Below are 21,646 nucleotides of genomic sequence, written 5' to 3' on the forward strand. Positions count from 1 at the left end.
TCAGTAACCATAGAAAAGGATTGTTTCCCGCAAAAAATTGACAAGTAAATATCATAAATTTCTAGATACAGTTACTAGAAGGTTGTGCGATGAAATCCAACCATTTGTTAGTCATTTTCTTAATTGAGGGAGCAATAATTATTCCTCATGAATATTAATATCATGTTGATGACATCATAATTACTCGAATTTTGTTGATTTTAACATTTTGAACCATTTAAAGCTCAAAAGACACATAAAATCAATCAGAAATATTTTTCTTCATTTCACATGAGTTTCCATGCCGAAATTCTAGCATCAGAGTAATCTCCTTTTCAAGATACAGCTTTTATAAGTGTCATATGTCACTTCTATATAATTCAGAATTTGTATTATACACACAAATAGTGATGCCCGTTTGTGCTGTATTTATGATAGTTTTTCATATCCGATTTTAACAATAAAACACATTCCCTACAGAGAAAACAAAATAGCAAAACATACAACAGTTTGTAACATTCTCTATGAATTTGAACATCTATGTTTGGATTGTGATGTAATTAACAAGTGTAAGGAGATTTTCTCTTTCTGAATCTGACTGGTAAAACATTATTTTTCATCCCGATTTCGCATCAAATTCATACATTTCTGGGTCAAAAGACATATATAAAACATTTAGAAATATTGAAATATGGTTTATAAATAATGCTAATAAAATCATTTGAGTTGATCAAGTAATCTCTTTTTATGATTTTCAAGGCAATATGCATAATTGATGATTCTGCATGTACATAATTTTTCACTTCAGTAAGCTCGTCTTTTGACCAACGTTCATTATTGATCAATGTTTCTATTGTAAGCAGTAACATCAAAGAACCACAGGTGTATGAGCTTGTGCATTGAATTGGAATACATATGGGTTTTTCAGGTTATTGATCGCTAGATGGAAGCGAACATGATACATATTACGTAGTATTCCATGACTGTGCCGGGAGTTGAACCCTAGCGACCAGAACTATGAACACTATGAAGTGTTAGCACTTTGCAGGGCCGTGAGCCAGCAGCAGACCTCCAAGTACCCTTACCATGCATGCACTGCACCATGCTTACCTGTGTTGTAGTAGTATCTGTAGCTTTACTGCCATCTATTTGTATAGTAGTAAGTCCTGATGATGCTGCACTGGACACTGCTACCTGCTGTAGTTGGGCCTTCTGTATAGCAGCCGCAGCAGCTGCAGCAGTCATGGGCACTCCCTGTAATAGCACCTGTGGTTGAGCTGCCTGCTTGGGAACACAACAACAACATTGATATAAGCTAATGGGTTTGGGGGCTCAAAAATAGCACAAAATCATGTTTACCCCTTGTATAAATCCAAACCAAAGACACATGTCAGAATTGGAACCAGCTGCCAATAGATGGATCTTTTAGCTCAAATTTAAGACCTCATTCGTTGAAATGGTTTAAGAAATAAAGGCACAAAGATCTAAAAATCCAAGGAAGATGCCAATTTAAAAGTTGCAGTTTGCTCCATTGCATGCCCTATTGATTTGTTACGTACACAAAGCGTTCGCGATCAAGAGAACTAGCGCTGTGCTTCCATTGATTAGCACGTTAAAACTAACATCGTTAATACATTGATTAGAACTCAAAAGTGCATTTCGTTTCTTCATTAGGTTTTAGATCACCATTTCTTTGATTCTCAACCAATTTCAACAAAAATAAGATCTTAAATCAGAGCTTAAGTGTACAGGCATTGGCTGCTTGTTTTAATTTTGATATATTTGTCTTTACTTGAATATACACAGGGGTGAACACAACTGGTACCTTAATTCTTTTGCTTACTGTAGTGTCATTATTCTTTGCTCGGCAGTATAGAGGGCATCCTGTATAATTTGTTGAGGAGCTTTTAAAACGTGTGTGAAAAAATGCAAAGTGCAATTGAATTGGTGACTTGGTCATAAGCTGTTCTCTGGAAGCATATCAATAGACTGGTGCCATGCCTTTTGTTTGTAAACATAGAGCTCTGTAACATCATAGATACTTTGCTAAATATGAAGCTCAATGCTCATTGGCTCAGGTAATGGGATTGATAACTGAATTTTGATTTTGACCGTCATATCAGACTCAGTTTGCTTATCCTCTTGTCCAAAAATCACTGTCTAACAGTAAGCTTTAATATACCCCAGCCCAGGCCTGTACGCAGGAGGTGGGGGTGCGACGCACCTCCCCCAATTAAAAAAAATTAATACTAAAAGTCCCAACATTTCGGGTTTTTTACGCTTTTTTGGACCAAAACTTCCAAATTTGGTCAACTTTTCACAAAATCGCCCCCGGAAAAAAGTCCACTTTTCCGAAATCAGCACCCCAAATGAAATCCTGCGTACGGGCCTGCCCCTGTCCTTTCCTGACTTACATTGACTAATAGCTGTGTTGGTTGTGCAATTTTCTGTGCAGCAGCTGCCTGTAGTCCCTGTAGTCCAACCTGGGTGATCTGATTTGTGGCTGGCTGTAAGGATGGCAAATATAACATAGAAAATACTAGATTAGATCAACTTTAAAAAGATATGGCACTCAAAAATAATGTCTATAAACATTTTTGTAAAATATCTAAATTTGATTAAAAGGATTAGGATGTATACAAAAATATGTAGCTTTCACTATTTTATAGCTTTTTTTCATATAGCCGAACAGGGCATTTTTTTTTTTAACTGCTGCGTTTTTCTGGAATCGGGGAGTAGATACGTCTTTAAGTCAGTGCTTGTTTTAAATGAAAATTTATTTTAGCAAATGATGGTCCATCTTAGCAAACAAAACCATCATAATTATCAACAGAAATTTTCATGAAACAAGATGAAACCGTTAAAGACAGTAGAATTAAGTGCATTCTAGACGAACAAACCTGTTTTAGATGAAAAACACTGTATAGTCAGAACCACATTTACACTGGGTTTTATTTTTAACAAAAACTTGCAGTAGGTAATCAAACTGTTGTGCATTTTGTTGTTAGTAAAAGAGACTAAAAACTGACTACATGATAGAATTGAGAAATTTGATGAATGAATAGAAGGTGCTTGACCAGATTAACATCCTCATCCCCCTGGACCCACTTTAGATGGTATGACCAACAACATGCCAAGGCGTAGATCCCCCCCCCCATCCCCCGGGACCCATTTACTGTTCTATGGGCCATACATGTTTACTTCTAATCAAATCACTGCAATGTTATTCAAAACTTGGGATAGGAATATTTGGGTGATGGGTTTCAATGTGGTCACACACCTTTAACAGAACTGGGAACAATACACAGAAAATTAAAGAAACATAACAATGAAGTAAGATAATAAAAGGATGGGGAAAATATGTGAAGATTGCATTCAAATTAACCCAAAATGAAGATTGTCCAAGTCTATTATTAATTATGTTATCATTATGCAAAAGCATCCAACGGTTTCAAAGTTTAAAACTTGGGAAAACTAATTTAAGAGATCCAAGTACTTAATTTCTTGAAAACTTTGTCCTCAATAATGCTCTGTAGTGAAATAAAATAATTCAACATCAGGTATGAAATTAAGTTGCTGTTAATTGTTGGTAGGAAAAGTTTATATAATTTCATTTATTTTATTTGTTGCATACGGTATTTAAATTGATACACCCAATTGGTTCACAACCCTACTGCCATTAAGTTTACTCTTTTTGACTGGTATGGCTCAATTTTACAATACATGCCCTTAAAATGAAATACTTTTTATAGCAATGACCATCATAGATGGCTCAACCATCATGGGATGGGTCGGTAGTCATAGCAACGGCAGGCAACAACTCACATTGAAGAGGAGCTGAGTGACTCCCTGCGTTGACAGTCCTCCTTGGAGCACTTGGCTAGCCTGAGAAGTAGCAGGCTAAAAGAAGGAGGATACCAACCAAATTAAATAGTTACAACACAGGTTATAATCAAGTGGTGCTATAGGATGGTAAGTGGAAGTGAACAATTAAAAAGAAATGGTGAAAATGGTATCAAATTAATATAAAAATCATATGAAAACTGATGGGAATGGTTACTGAAAATTGAGATTTTAGGGTTGAATAAACACATCATGCACAAATTAACTTATTCTTGAGGTTAAGTTTTCTGTGTTTCTATTAGGAATGCTATTCAGATAGTTTGCCCTGTAAACTAGCACAATCGCATGCTAGAGATACACCTCTTAACGTCATATTGTCTAGTACGCATCTCGCTATACTAAATACATTGTGATCCATGACTTGAATAGCACTCCGTATCTAGCACTACACAAGGAAAACTTTAGCTTGATGTTGAATGTGGTGTTAGGGATAGCAATCAGGGAAGAGAAAAAGGTGGGAACACAGTTCCCAATAAATCTTGAGAAGTGGCAAAAAATTATTTCTATGAGCGTGTTTCTACTGAGCAAACGGCTGACGCTGAATGGGGGTGATGGGAGGAATATGTGGTAACGGCCCCAGTAAAAAAAGATTGGATGAATGTGAATGCACGGTGATGCGAATGAACATCACTGTCACCTGTCAACCACCTTTTGAGGTTGTTTTAAATAGCACAGTAGAAACAGCACAGGTGACCATTTTGCAGGTGACACAGAAGTTGGCCTACATGTATACAGCGCAAACATTCAAAATCTGACCTTGAAGGTCACAAAAACCATTTCTGGACTTCCGCTCTCCCCAATAAATGAGTGGGAAGTGAATTGTTACTCTGCATTTACAGTGCAGTAGACACGACCCGATGATGGTGAGGGGATTTAAAATGCGGGTGAAGGCGATGCGAGGTGTCCAGTATAAACACGCTGTATTATGGACTAATAGCAATATGCCACCTGTTACTTTGCTAGGACTATATGTCATATCTGTTTCATCAAATACTACTAAGTTATTTGAAGTCAAGTGTTAAGTGGGTGAGATGATCATTCCCAACAATTTATGTCCATGCAGTTTCCACATTTTGCCATTATTAGATGCTAAACTAAAGCAAATCACAATAGTTGATGTGACAATGCACAACATGAAAGCATGTCTTCCCATGATGCATTTTGTGAAATTGTGCTAAATCATACATGGAACCTTATATATGAAATTAAGGACATTTTTAATCAAAGTTTCCAAAGACAGCTGCTGTTTGTTTATGATGACCCAGTTTATTATAATATTCCGGGTCAATAACGCTATTTGCGTTTGCGAATTTACGCATGTCAGAGTGTAAAGGTCCGTTCATACTACGCCGAAATTGCGTTGCGATGCTGTATTGCATTGTACTGAAAAATACTGCATTGCGATATCGCAATAAAGTTAAATACATTTTAACTTGGAAATGCGACGAGTTGCTGCAAAAAGTAATCGATAAATCGGCAATGTACCGCATCACAAAGCAATTGCGGCATAGTATGAACGGACCTTAAGAGCGCTCGAAAATGCTTTATTGCACTGCATACGCACCTAATGCACATAACCTGGTTTTCCTAATGTTTCGGTGTTTATTTGATTAAATTATACTTTCGTATCATTCTACCTGTTGAGAGGAGAACAATTTATCCCTTTACTAGATTCTTTTATGAGAGCAATTCATCACTCTTGTTTTCTATCAGCGTAATTAGGGATTCCATCATGTTTCACCATTGTTCATCACTGTTTAACAATGTGACCACATCATCTGTGTGCAGATGCACTGGACGTGAGTTTGTTAAATGGTGATGAACAACAGTGAAACATGACTGAATCCCTTTCAACAACAAAAACAAGCTAAAGATCATCAAAAGAAGATTGGCGATTTCTTTGTTGATATCAGCAATAAAACAACAGAATTAAGCGGCAATGTTTAGCCGCTACCTGCAACTGAATTCAACATGTAAACACACAAGTACCAGCCATAACAAAATTTTACGCGTAATGCATTGCCGTTTACTTGCATTCGTATATCGCTACTGGTAAAATTCCTGCCAAATTACATCATCATGTCCTTTTATCATGTCCTTTATGCTTATATATCGGTTCATAGTGTAACTTGAATAACCCCATTGATTGTCCCTGCTTGAAGGAATATTTTAGAGATAACGCTACACAGGTATATAGAATAGGGTAGAGTTGATAAGGGGCCATAGAGATAACGCTACACAGGTATATAGAACAGGGTAGAGTAGATAAGGGGCCATAGAGATAACGCTACACAGGTATATAGAATAGGGTAGAGTTGATAAGGGGCCATAGAGATAACGCTACACAGGTATATAGAACAGGGTAGAGTTGATAAGGGGCCATAGAGATAACGCTACACAGGTATATAGAACAGGGTAGAGTTGATAAGGGGCCATCACTGCAGCAAATCAATTGAATCAAAGGCATGGGATATTACAGTTGAAATCCTTACACCCCGTATGGAAGACATGACCTTAATATCCCAAAGGGGGTGTAGATTTCAAATGGAGTTTTAACCTGAATGGGTGACTCCATTTGAATTCTACACTCCTTGTGTGGGAGATGTCATGTCTTCCACAGGGGGTGTAAGGATTTCAACTGGAATAGCCCATTGAATCAAAGGAATGGGATATTCCAGTTGAAATCCTTACACCCCCTATGGAAGACATGACCTTAATATCCCAAAGGGGGTGTAGATTTCAAATGGGGTTACCTGAATGGGTGACTCCATTTGAAATCTACACTCCCTGTGTGGGAGATTAAGATCATGTCTTCCACAGGAGGTGTACGGATTTCAACTGGAATAGCCCATTGAATCAAAGGAATATAGGACAAACTTAAAACAACTGCTGGCATGTGAACACACAGACAATATTTGTTTATTTTCTTGGGGAGTGAAAGAGACAGCAGTGGTGGGAAATAGTTAAAAAAGAAAGAATAGAAAGAGGGAAAAAAGAACCGACAGGAGAACCTATGCTGCTAATGAGGTTGATCCAAAAAAAAGTTATATGTTGGAGGGATAGGAAAATTATACCTAATTTGTAAGAAATTTTGGAAAAAGGAACTCGTAAGAAATGTAGGGAAATCTGAGATGTATTAAGCCTGTACAACTTGCGCAAATGGGAAACTGGAAAGAAATGCACAAAATCATCCCCAAGGCCTAAGAATGAGAGATGGTGTAAATTTCACCAGAAACACAAGACAAAAAGGGACAAAGAAGTCTGGACATTGTCATGCAGGTCTACAGGATGTACATAGGGTGTGCATCGCCGCTGTCGTCAAAAACTTACATGATTTTTGGAACCTCACAAAACAAAAATACCTCCTTAATCAAAAGTGGGTGGTCAGATTTTTTCAGACTGTTTTATACCTCAGATTGGATCTTGAGGCCTGTCTCAAAATAATCTGATTTAGAGTTCAATTGCACTAGAAGTTTTGATATTAAAAGCAAAAAAATGTTTTACAATGACCTGTAGAAATCACAGGTGGTGATCACCATGGAAGATGACACTAACACTTTTTCACTCAAAACATTTAGACGGATCATATTTCAGGCTTAAACGTTCTCTGGAATTAGGAGAAAATATGAGCTAATCCATCTGGTCACATCCCTTTGATGGTCACATGAGGTTTAGAGTGTACCATTAACGTTGAGCCCTGTACAATCAGAACTCAGTGTGTGACCATTGGGCTAGCTATTCCAGTTGTAATCCACACACCCCTTATGGAAGACATGATCTTAATCTCCCACACAGGGAGTATGAATTTCAAATGGGGATACCCGAATGAGTGTCTCTATTTGAAATCTACACTCCCTATGAGGGAGATTGAGGTCATGCTGTCTACAGGGGTGTATGGGTTTCAACTGGAATAGCCCATGTAATCATTTGAATACAGATGAGGCTGCTTTCTGTGAGGAAATCAAACATCACATACAAGCTATTGACAGACCAGCGGACGGTATAACACATGCATGCATTCATACATATTCATCACTCACATTTAAGTATAGTTGTGTCGGTGTGCCTAGCTTTCCTGCAGCCTGTAGACCCTGCAATGCGCTGGCCTGTGCAGATGCAGGCTGGATGGATGAATACGGTCAGTCAAAAGAATAGACAAGGAGGCAATAACACCAACAAGATAATGTAAATTAGTAACAGAATAAAAAGAAAACATTTCCACAAAGTTATGGGAGTGTGATGAAATGAAGCAAATCATGTTGCAAATGATTCTGGGAAGGGTATGATTGATTTCTTCTCTGAAAGTGACTAATATTACTTTATAATTCATAAAAATGTTACAAGCTGTTTGCAAAGGATTCTGGGAAAGGTAAGATTTCTTCTTTGGAAGTGACTGTACTTGTTGTGACTTTTATTTCATGTTTAAAATGCTACAAACTGCTTGAAAAGGATTCTGGGAAGGGTAAGATTACTTCTCTGAAAGTGACTAGTATGATTTTATTTCATCAGAATGTTACAAGCTGTTTGCAAAGGATTCTGGGAAGGGTAAGATTTCTTCTTTGGAAGTGACTGTACTTGAGACTTTGCTTGCAAAGGATTCTGGGAAGGGTAGGATTTCTTCTCTGAAAGTGACTGTACTTGCCGTGACTTTATTTCATGTTTCAAATGTTACAAGCTGCTTGTTTGTTTTAAGACTGAGAGATTTCATCAAAATTGAGGGAACGATGATAACTTGACAGAATTGTGGATTACATTAGCTTCACTAGTACCAGATAGGGACGGAGAGGATGTCCAAGCACAAATTAATTACATCTCCCTGCAGTGATTCATTTGTAAATTGCAATTGACCTTTTCGGTAAATCCCATAACCCTTTGCGAGTACACCTGAGAACTCGTCATTTGACGTCACGCCGACTTGCAATGCGCAGCAACGATGTTCGATAAACGATGTGCGCATCGGCGCGGAGCAGCGTGACGCAGAATGACGAGTTCTCAGGTGTACTCGCAAAGGCTTATGGGATTTACCGAAAAGGTCAATTGAAAAAGAGCTTTTCCCTCCAGACAATGTACCTTTTAACTCCCTGACCCTGAGCACTACTTGCCGACCTAACATTACCTTTGATTGGTCAATTACATGATATCTTCACTTTAGTCACCAATCAGAATGGAGCTTTGCAAATTCTCCCCAATATTTTTGTTTGGTGAAATTATTCTACCAATGTTGCTGATTGGTCCAATTGACAATTATAAATTCTTTTTGGCCAATCGGCAGATAGTTCTCATGGGGTTAACCTATCATCTCCATTTCCCATGAAACAGTTTGAAAAATAAAGAATATAGGTTTTTTTCATTCTGGTTTTTTTATGTTATTATTTTCAGAGGTAAATGGATTTAAAGAATGTGCAAGACTCCATTTATATTACCGTACGACATAATATACAAAGTAGTCAGATGGACGGAATGAAATTGCAAACATGACAATCTCTGCGACACAATTCCTTAATCCCAATCACCTCATCCCAATGGTGTAGTTCAATAACCTATATTAAACAATCATAGTGCCAAATTTGACTCCCAAGTTGCAGAGTATGAGTTTTTGTACCCAAATTTTCAAACGTCATTCAATGAATGTACAAATGTATTGGGGTTAAAAAACTGTGCCCTGATAGATGAACATGTTGTGGATCCTAGTGAATATGCTTCTACAATCAAAGAACAACCTTTGGATATTATGTTGGGTATAAAATCTCATGTTCAACAACTTCAGGTCAAAATATGAGCATTGCTTGTTTAATGAGGGTCATAGATTATGCCTCTGGGAATGAGATTATTATGGGTCATTTAGTGTAAACATGAGTGGCTTGAGATATCAGAAGTCAATTTGTATTCCATGTTTAACATGCATTTAAAGAAACACTCTAAAACACTGATAGAGCTGTGATGATTTCGAGATGCAGCAATTCATAACTATACCATTTTTCGACCAGATGTGGCAGTGACGTTAACGCGATGAGGCAGCTATTTCTAATGTGCGTATGAACACTAGCAATTTGAAGTTAAATAATAATAATAATAATATTTATTTCTTATATAGCCCATTACATACAAAATCTCAATGCGCTTTACAATATATTAAAAACACCAAAACTACAAAGATTAATTGCACAAATACATTTCAACTATATCAAAAATATACAACTGATACCCAGATAAAACTCAGAACCAGCTGAGATGAGACTAGGTTAAAAGGTAAACAAATTTAAAAGTTTAAGAAACATCACTAAATTCATTGGTAAAAAGGTGAGTTTTTAAAATACTCTTGAAATGATTGATGGAATCTGCAGATCTGAGTTGTATAGGCAAGTTGTTCCACAAGACTGGAGCTGCATTACAAAAAGCTCTCTCACCATAAAACTTTGTATTGCACTTTGGGACACTCAACAAGTTTTGTGTAGTGGACCGTAGTGAACGGGTGGGTTGATATGTATTAACCAATTCTTTGATATACAGTGGGGCTAGATCATGCAAGGCCTTGAAAGTAATCAGGAGCACCTTGTACACGATACGCTGTTCAACCGGAAGCCAGTGGAGATCGTATAAAACTGGCTTCATGTGGTCACGATATTTAGCACGAGAGACCAGACGTGCAGCAGAATTCTGGATGCGTTGCAATTTGGCAATCTCATATTTTGGAAGCCCAACCAGAAGACTGTTGCAGCAGTCTAGTCTCGAACTAACGAATGCGTGTACAAAGGCGCTCAGTTGATTTACTGTCAAGGTACTTGCAGATCTTACCAATCTTGTAGATAGCAAAAGAGGCTGATCTTGTTAAAGCTTTTACATGCTCTTTCATGTTAAGTGCACTATCAATCACAACACCAAGATCTCGGGCTGAGGTCGATGGATCTATAGCTGCATTACCAATGGTAAGTGGTGGTAGTGGCAGGGTTTTGACAAATTGAGATGACAGATGAATAACCTCAGTTTTTGTATCATTCAGCATTAGCTTATTGGTAACTGCCCATGCCTTAATATCTGAAACACACCGTTCAATTATACCAATACTCTCACTACGCTTGGATGGATCAAGAACTATATACAACTGTGTGTCATCAGCATAAATCATATGACTCAACCCATAGGATGAAATGATGTCACCTAGTGGAGCAGTATACATGGTAAATATGAGTGGACCCAATACGGATCCCTGAGGTACGCCCTCATGAAGAAAGAATTCATCAGAGGTGATACCACAAACATCAACGCACTGAGAACGGCCCTTCAGATAAGATGACATATATTTCAACGCAGTGCCTTTAATACCATAGCGTTGACGCAGTCGATGCAGCAAGATGTTGTGATCAATCAAATCGAACGCAGCCGAAAAATCAAGTAAAATGAGAGCGGCTTCCTGACGCTGATCAACTGCACAAAGCAGGTCATTCTGGACGCCGCAACAGAGCCGTTTCAGTGCTGTGATGTTTGCGGTATGCTGACTGCATTGGAGCATGCAAATTGTTTTCATCAAGATATGAATTCAACTGAGAAGCAGCAACTTTTTCAATTGTCTTGAACATGAATTTAAGATTTGATATAGGTCTATAATTGTTTAGTTCTTCTGAAGCTAGACCGGATTTCTTGAGCAGTGGTACAACTCTCGCGACTTTGAGTTCTTGTGGCATTTCGCCTGAAATAAGCGACATATTGACCACGCCGAGTGATACTTGGAAGAAGAGACTCCAAGCAGTCTTTCAGCAGCGATGATGGGATCGGGTCCAAAGGACACGATTTGATTACCGAGCTTGATATGATGCTACCAACATCCTCCTCAGTTACAGCTCTAAATGCGTGAACTCACTAACACATTGGTCGCGTATTTCAGCAGCAATGTTGAGCGAGTCCGAGTTGTCAAGTGCACTCCTGAGATTCTTGATCTTGTTTTGGAAGAATGTTCCAAATTTGTTGGCCAGCTTTTTTTAGCGTCATCATGTGGTGGTAAAATTGGCGAGAAGTAGGACGCGTCATGTCGCTTGACAAGTCGAAATAATTGCCGATCATCACATTCGGAGATCTTGTTACGATGGTGATCACGCTTCGCTTGTTCTAGTTGTCGGGTGTAAGCTTTGCAGCTCTCAATAAATACTTCACGATCACATTCTAGTTTGGTTTTCAACCATCTGCGTTCATGACGACGCTTTTCTTGCTTTGCGGAGCGAAGATTCTCGTCATACCACGGTGCGTTAGGTCGTAGTACCATTGACTTCGATTTCAATGGCGCATGTTTATCCAACAAATCTCCAAGCGTCTTTTCATAATTTGAAACAAGGCTGGAAAGATCCTCAGCTGGATCTGTAGACAGAGGAGAGTTTCGGATATCATCCTGAAACTTCAAAATGTCTATCTTCCTTAATTCACGAAATTTCACAACTTGCTTCACCGATCGCGGACGTGAAATGTCAATATCACACTTGACTGCGTAATGACGAGGGGTTACATCACGGACTACCTCAATGTTGGAAACGACGTCTTCCGCTTTCCTGGTGACAATAACGTCAAGTGTATGCCCATCACAGTGTGTCGGCTCTGTGACAAGCTGTTCAAAATCAGCAGAGTCGAGCAAGTCTTTCATGATGTTTGCATTTCTGTCATCACTGATGTCGAAATGAAAATTCATATCACCAACCATCACTACCCTTGACGGCTCAATTGTCATCAACTCCAAAAGCGAAGAAAAATCGTTGAAAAACATGTTCGGTGTAAGTTTATTTACTTTCGAAGGTGGTGGTCGATAGATAATCAGAAGTCTCAATGGCGGCGAAATTTGACCGGTGTTGGTTATGAAGAAATCCATATATTCAAAGGATGGATAATGACTCACTTGATTTTCTTTTACATCAAGTCCTTTATGAGCCAGAAGACAAATTCCACCGCCTCGACTGCCCTTACGTGGCAGGTGATGAACTTGAAAGTGAGGCAGAGAATTTTGGAGATCAGCAATTGGATGATTATCACGATGATCACCATTTAACCAACTTTCTGTTATTCCAAGTAGATGAACTCCGTTGTTTACGACAAAGTCTGCAATTGATGTTGTCTTATTACATAGCGAAGTGGCGTTATATGTTGCTAGGCAAGACTTGAAGTCTACCACTTTCGGCGGGAAAATTCCACTTGAGATTGGAACACGCGTCAAGTATGTTCAGATACTGTTCGATGATGACCAAGATTGTGTAATGGATCGAGACGACGATGAATGGTGGTGTGTGTTGGAATAGTAAAAGTTCTACGTAACCTTCCACCGCGGTAGCCTCTCTTTGTTGGTTTAACAATGTTCCATTCTTTCAGTTGTTTCCAAACTTCGGGTATGAATGGCCGCTGGACAAAAGTGTTTATCACACCTCTGCCGATGTTCATCAACATGTCCTTGGAGTAGGTCAAGCGAGGCATCCTAAAAATACACAAGTAGTAACTACACAACTGCCGAATTCTGATTCATAACGACAATGTAAACGTGTCGAGTCGCAAATGTCCAAAACGCATTCTTATTGAAAGACGAGAAATCGAAAGCGATTAAAAATCACCAAGAAAGAGTCTTTGATTACTCACAAAACAGATGTTATATACAGACGAAAAGTTTATAATTTCATAAAAGATGAGCTTTGATGATAAAATGCACAGCAAAAATAGTAGAGTGCAGCCGTCAAGGGCGCCACCTATCTTAAAGTTGCTCCCAATGAAATGCGCACTGACGTCATTGCCACATCAGGGTGAAAAGCGCCCCAGTGGAATGGCAGAGGGCAACAGCATCACCTCTGGCTTCAAATTCCTGCAGAAACAAAATTGGCCACAAAAATGGACCAAATTGCCGCTGTTACAATTTTGTCAAAAAATATGCCGTTTCAAGGCCTCGGATAAGACAAGAATCACTGAATCGATTCTAGTATCTGATTCTCGTAACATTTGTTGCGAGAATCAATTTCTTTCATTGAATCATACAGTAAGTGAAGCGACTCGGATGGTTTTTGATTCTCGCAAACTGGCACGAAGTCTAGGCCCTGCTGTTTGTACATGTTTACTGTCAACGAAACCCTTCTCATATAAGATGTGCTGGTGGTGATAGGGCATTTACCATCGTCGCCCCAAGTCTGTGTCGTCAATGCGCGTCGGTCCGTCTATCATGACCAAGGTCTCCTTTGGTGTGTATGTCCATCTCGTTCACTATGAACGTACAGTGTTATGAACATCACATACGCGTTCGTCTAATATTTTTGTAAAAGAGATATTAAAATGTCAGATATTCCAACACAACACCAAAAGCCTTGATTTTTGCAGGGTATCTAGTGTAATTCAAAAACATTACAATCATGTAAATATCAGAACTTAAAAAAAAAAAAATATTGAGGGCGTCCTCCTTAGCAAATGTTATAAAGCGTCCCTTTTCAATGCAGTTTACAATTTATCAAATGGCTAAATAAATATATCATATACATACATCTTTGGATGACTTCAGATGAATGTTAACTGTCTTTTTATGTTATACATGTGAGGAAATTATGTTTTAATAAGTCCCCCCCCCCCCACACACACACACCCCAATGGGCGCCAATTAGGTCAAAACACAGTAGTTACAGAAATCGTATGAAAACACTCATTGTGTACATTCTTAATTATCGACAGACAAAAGGAACAAACAAACAAAGTATTATACAAACATGAATCTGATACTATAATCAAGATTTTGCTTTAAAAAGTGTGAAAAACAAATTAGTTGCTCTGATAATCTAGAGAGCTATGTTTTCTTGGATAATGTACATGCCATCAAATACTACATAGCAATATTCCATACATGTGTACATTAATGGTCGCACACTAAGTGGACAAATGTGTGCTGTCCAAGAACAGCCGGCATCTTCTTTGACAATATAGTCTTTGCATAGATCTGCGAGATGTACGTCACAGTACATCTGAGCTGGATATAAAAGGGAATTGGAGAATGGGAATACAGGATAGAGACGAGTGCAGACATTAATATTAGATGCACATAATACACAGTGGACAGATGGATGGATGGACATGGCACAGCCCAGTAATAAACATGAGTGCTTCAATAGGCTATTCCAGTTAAAATTCATACACCCCTTGAAGATATCCCACACACGGGGTGTAGATGGATGGACGGACATGGCACAGCCCAGTAATAAACATGAGTGCTTCAATAAGCTATTCCACTTGAAATTCATGCACCCCTTGAAGATATTATGTTAGCATCCCACACAGGGGGTTCAGATGGAGTCACCCATTCAGGTAAACCCCATTGTTGTGTGGAAGATTAAAGTCATGTCTTTGATAGGGGGTATTTCAATTGGAATATCCTATACTAATACATTACAACCCGATGCTGCTTCAATATTTAGTCTATTCCAGTTGAAATTCATACACCCCTTGAAGATATTACCTTATTCTCCCACACATACAGGGGTGTAGATGGAGTCACCCATTCAGGTAAACCCCAATGTTGTGTCGAAGATTAAATTTCTATGTCTTCCATAGGGGGGTATATGGATTTCAACAGGAATAGCCCAATACATTACAACCCTACATGTGCTTCAATATTTAGTCTATTCCAGTTGAAATTCATACACCCCTTGAAGATATTATGTTAGCATCCCACACAGGGGGTGTAGATGGAGTCAACCATTCAGGTAAACCCCATTGTTGTGTGGAAGATTAAAAGTCATGTCTTAAATAGGGGAGTATGGATTTCAACAGGAATAGCCCAATACATTACAACCCTACATGTGCTTCAATATTAAGGCTATTCCAGTTGAAATTCATATACCTCTTGAAGATATTACCTTATTCTCCCACACATACAGGGGGTGTAGATGGAGGTCACCCATTCAGGTAACCCCATTGTTGTGCACGGAAGATAAAAAGTCATGTCTTTAATAGGGAGTGTATGGATTTCAACAGGAATAGCCCAATACATTACAACCCTACATGTATTTCAATATTAAGGCTATTCCAGTTGAAATACATACACCCTATCCTACACAGGGGGTGTAGATTTCAAATGGAGACACCCATTCAGGTAAACCCAATTTGATATTCACAACACCTGTGTGGAAGATCAGGGGTGTATGGATTTCACCTGGAATAGCCCAATACATTACTAGCCTATGTGACAACTCATATTTCTACATCTCTTGGTCCTCTGTAATTTCCTAATGCACGCTACCGGCCGGCGAGCTGGACGCTCAGCCGTCGGCCGAATACTGTGGTCATCAATAATCACATTTAAGACGTGCTGAATACGATAAATCAGACGTCTATTTCTCCAATGAGATAGAAGCGGAATTTCATTCTGTATGCGTGGTGCAGGATTACATGAATAAAAATTGCCTAAGTTGCCCAGAGACGGACGGATGGGCAGAGGGGAAAAGGTGTCTGTCTGTGCAGCTAAATAGAAAATGGTTATTGTCCTAGTTAGAAAATGTTACAAATTTCCTCACATGGGGTATAAATCAGTTGAAATAAAAATAATAATCCAAGAAAGGTTGAAACCATGGACATGGTAAAGTGCTCAACCAAGAAAGGATCTCAGTTGAAATAATGTAAATAAATGACTGATTCAAAATGTTTTAAGGGTAGACACGGTATTGGTGGTCGAAACAGCCAAAAAAAATTGATTTTCATTATATATTATTGAAAAATAACACTTTGATGTTTTGCAAAATTCTACTAATCATATATTTTGAAAACTTGCTTCATTTTTTGTTGTTAATGAGTTATAAATGTATGTTTTATAAAAGTGTTGTTGTTTCAGCCCAATTTACAACATAACTCAAGAACCACAGAACCTACAAATGTATATATTTGAATTCTTCTGTATACGCTTGTTGTGAAATGATCAATGCAAATTTTGCCAAAGCTTACTATGATGCACAAGATGCTGTGAACTACCTAATCGTAACAGTTTAAAATAGTTGCTAACCTTAAGGGATCTGGATTCTGGAATGAGCGTTTTAACAGTATTTTTGTGGTACATGAGAGCACATCAGACATATATCGAATTGCATTCTGAATACGAAGAATGTCTTTCTGATATCAAATAATTTTAATTTCTTGAAATTCACGATATAATACAAATTTTATGACAAGTTATTAAAATTTGATATTTTTCACATTTTTGTTATATAACATTCCTCAAAGTAAATTTTATAAATCTAATGACATATTCTTAAAGTGTATGTAGCTGGGAGGAAAAGCCGACGATCAATTGAAAATTTGTACCTTTCATATTGAAGATATGGATTTTTTCCCCAAAAAGACCTAATTTTTTTTGATCGTCGGCTTTTCATCCCACCTACATACACTTTAAGTATAAATGATCAGATTTATAAAGTTTACTTTAGTACTGTTAAATATCAAAAATATCAATTTTAATGATTTGCCATAAAATGTGTATTACATTGCGAATTTCAAAAAATCAAAATTATTTGATATCAGAAGGACATTCTTCGTAATTAGAATGCAATTCGATATGTCTGATGTGCTCTAATGTCTCACAATAAATACTGTCCAAATATATTGTGTTCATACCCCACCCCTTAAGGAGGCTGTGTACTCTCAGACATGCATGTAGTAAAAGTGCAATAACTTTGTAATTATTCGCATAGAAGACATATAAAAGTATACATTTTTATGAAGGCAAGACATCAATAAATCTTAATATAAATACAGATTTGGGGTAAAAACAACAATTATGAAGAATATCACAAAAAAGTGAGTTTTTGGCAATATTTGTTTGGTACATCATAACAAAAAGCACTCTTTCCAAAATATTTTATTTTGTTTTTAGCTCAATCTTGAGACTCCATTCCAAAAAACGGTTTTTTTATTTTTTTGATATTGGCCTTATTTTTTGAGATATTGACCATATAAGGCATCAAATTGAACTTTTAAAATTCACAAACGCCTATTTGCACAAAATGATGCCTAAAATCGAAATAGACCAAAATATAAAAAAATGAGAAAACTGCTTTCTTGAGTCGATCATGCTTTTCACAATGATCATATTTGCTTACCTATAGATGCTGTATTTATTGAGTTATCGTACCTAAATCGTCATTTTACCGAGAAAATGAACATTGAAATAATGGCCGTTGAAGTTTAAAGTGGTCACATTTTGCACTTTCATCGAATCTCGCAGGAGAATACGGCAGTTTTTATTTTTCTACCTTACATTACATAAACATCGGGTAAATCCACGGCCCCTTGAGAAGTTTGAGCGAAATCCATTCATAACTTGATAGTTAAATCGGGGGAAAGAACTTGAAAAAAACCCACATTTTATCAGCTAAAACGGAGCCATTTGACCACTAGGTTTCTGTGCTTCCGTGGTGTTTCCATAAGATGCGCCTCGCATGCAGATAAGCGTCAGCGTGTCGTAGCGTATTTATTGGCGTTAACAAATTATGCGATACGCAACGCGATGCGTTGTTGCTGCAAAATACCCTGCTGGTACAACAAAGATTTTCTTTCCTTTTCAATTTCAAACACGAGTGGAATAGTGAAATAAAATCCTTAAAATATTGCAGTTGGAGTTTACAAATCTGGATTTTCATTCCTTGTATTTATAAAAAACATAACAAAGTACAAACATAATCAAAAAAACTCAATTTTGCGAAAGAAACAATGTCTAGAGTACACAGCTGCCTTAAGTACTGCAATGAATACTGAATAGTCACAGTTCCCAAGTTACTGCATGTTCTCATGTTGCTGATTTGAGAAGTGTGCCGGCCATAATTTGAAATTGTCCATATTATATTAAGCCATTTTAATTGCAGAACTACAAGACATCATGGTCTGAACCATTTGAGTTTAGGTAATAATGCGCCAAATGGGTTGCCGAGGCTGTCAACCGGTTCTGATAACTTTGAGATTTGAATTTTAATAAGAAATCTAAAGACACATGAGTGATACAATAACATGTTAAAAAACATTAAATTAATTATGCACTCTTTCATATTACTTTATAAATATTGCATTAGAAAAATGACTAGTAGATTGATTTAAGAAAACACATTAAAACTTTACAAGGTCATTAGTATCTCACCACTCTCAGTTTATCTTCTGGGGTATACATGCATTTTCTTTCTCCTTTTACCTGCAAGGTAGATGATATCACTAGGATCCACAACAAGCTCACCCATCACGGCACAGTTCTTTAACCCCAATACAACTGCACATTCATTGAATGACTTTTGAAAATTCTGAGTACAAAAACTCATACTCTGCAACTTGAGGTCAAATTTTGAACTATGATTGTTTAATTGAGGTTGTTGAACTATGCCATTGGGATGAGGCCATTGTGATCCATAGTGCATGCATTCTGATAAGGGTTGTCACTAGCCCAAGTGCCGGCTAATTTACTTAAACAAGAAAACGGTCGTCATGAACGATTGAGTGACTGTTACTGCGGCAGTGTATGTTCCTTCAAATTGCAGTTTTATAAGCATGCGGATGTGAAAAATTGTAGATTTTGGCCTAGATATTTGATATTACTATATTCTGAACATAATCATATAATATTTGCTCAATTTTATGCCAGTCAGGAACTGCTAGTGGTGGATACTGCTGACCGACGCCGAGCAGCGTAGTAACAACTCTGATTCTGATTTCATCTGATAAATTACTATTATGACATTTTGAAATTTGAGCAAAAATGCTAAGTGTTGTCTTGGATTTAGAAGGGTCAAAATAATTGTGAACAGTTGGTTATCGAAATCATTAACCTAACACAGACCCTGATTTTTTGCTATCGGGAGGCAGAGAAGGAAGGAAAAAGGAGAGAAGATGAACAAAGATTTCACTTGGCACCCCCAGGAATCAATCCTGGGACTCCTCAGGTGGCATGCACACGATCACCGACCTCATGCCCCAAGGGTTGGGCTGGCCGGCGATTCCACGAGCAAGACATACAGGTGGTTCTCATTACAGTGGGCTCGTCTTCAAGAGTAATAATTTTTCTTTGTTTTTATCTGGGTTTTATTGGAGTACCCTCATTGCCGGCCAAACCTGCTGAACAGGAGGCACCCAGCCTACTAGTAGTGTTTTGTGTTATCCAAGCCAATATGAGAGATTAGAGGTTGAGTGGCTTCGCTCCCATGCCTGGACATACCTGGCACAAATATGGGGCACACTCGCATGGAGGTGTGTTCAGCGGGACTTAGATATGATACTGGGCAGGGCAGGGTTGGTGGTCATCTGATTTATCATGGGTGGGGAGCAAAACCTACAATCAAGTGCAAATTTCCCTGGGACACTTGTTCATATTTTAAGCCTCTGTTCAATAAAACCGGTCATATGAAGTTCACCATGTGATATTTTATTTGTATAGTTTCCAACCTATTTCGAATCCCTCCCTCCCCACCAACCAATGTTGGAGCAAAAATATAGGCCATTTACAAAATGAGGCGTTTGGTATACAACATTGAATAAAAGTGCGGGAGGGTCATTGAACTATGTAAGTGTCCCAGCAAATTTGCACTTGATTGTATAGGGGATGCGAAAAAATAATCTATTAATATCAATAAAATCGCCATAACTCTCGAACGCGTTGCTCGATTTTCATAATTTTTTCTGTTTTGTCAAGATAATTTCATTATGCATTACATGATTAGCCAATTTAAAAAATTTATTAAAATAAACATTTTTTTTGAATATCTAACCCTGCAATGCATGCATTTTTCAAGGAATATTTGACACATTGATTGCTTTTAGAGTGGACATATAAATTCTCCTTTGGTAGAATTTACAAACATAATAAAAGCAAACTAAATAAGAAATTAAGAAAATATAGAAATAAATAGAACAGAATCATGATGTTTGTCTCATCATTGATCTTTCAAACTCATTACCCTATTTCAAATGCTATTATCGGAATGCACGTTAAACTCTTTAATATAGGCCTTCAACTACCCATCACAGACACGCTAATTCAACGTAACAATGCCATGCCAAAAAGTGTATATACAATTATATACAATTACACATTTTAAATGTGCTTATTATTGGTATTCAAAAATATAAAAAAAGAGATAAAGAGCAGGATTTAAAATTAAACATATCGGCGACAATGAGCTTCGAACCGTAGCCCTCATGATCAGAAGGCAGTAAGCAAACCACTACACTATGGTTGAGCTGTTGTTATTCATGCGAATTTATTTATAACAAGGATAACAAGAATTAATGACGCAATAACGGTCTACCAGAATAATATAACTTAAAAAGTAATATTTATTTATTTAACGTTATGGTAGACCGTGCTCATTTGGTTTAAATGGAGGAATAATTACCAATAAACATATCAAAGTTAGGAAGGTATGTATAATGTGACCGTGTATATTCAAAATATACGTTAGATAAATGCTGAATACGACCAAAACATGAGTTTTAATGAATGATTTCATTGGATCGAAGCTTCGATAACACAATACAGTAGCATTGCAATGATAGGATTAAATACGCTGAAATCGAGTGCAATTGTCATCAGTCTCCGGTGGCATATAGTTACTGGCTTTGCTTCTCGCCCGGAGATCTCGAGTTCGAATCCATGTAATGCTATTTTTCTTTCTTTCTTTTTATTCTTTTGTCTTTCTTTCTTTCTTTCTTTCTTTCTTCTTTCTTTTCTTTCTTTCTTTCTTTCTTTCTTTCTTTCTTTCTTTCTTTCTTTCTTTCTTTCTTTCTTTCTTTCTTTCTT

The 21,646-nt window shown here is 37.5% G+C and overlaps 1 protein-coding gene across 1 annotated transcript in view; it reads right to left on the bottom strand.

Annotated features, from left to right (window-relative positions):
• The window catches only part of LOC140144243 (uncharacterized), an 89,019-nt gene that overhangs the window by 24,871 nt on the left and 42,502 nt on the right, over positions 1–21,646 (bottom strand). The window contains exons 5-7 of the mRNA XM_072166060.1: positions 7,923–8,003; positions 2,394–2,486; positions 1,090–1,260 (exon numbers count right to left, since the gene is read on the bottom strand). Coding sequence (XP_072022161.1) covers positions 1,090–1,260; positions 2,394–2,486; positions 7,923–8,003 — 345 coding nt within the window. The remainder of the gene's footprint in view (positions 1–1,089; positions 1,261–2,393; positions 2,487–7,922; positions 8,004–21,646) is intronic.

This window comes from Amphiura filiformis, unplaced genomic scaffold (genome assembly GCF_039555335.1).
Source record: "Amphiura filiformis unplaced genomic scaffold, Afil_fr2py scaffold_46, whole genome shotgun sequence".
In the NCBI taxonomy this organism is placed as follows: domain Eukaryota; kingdom Metazoa; phylum Echinodermata; class Ophiuroidea; order Amphilepidida; family Amphiuridae; genus Amphiura; species Amphiura filiformis.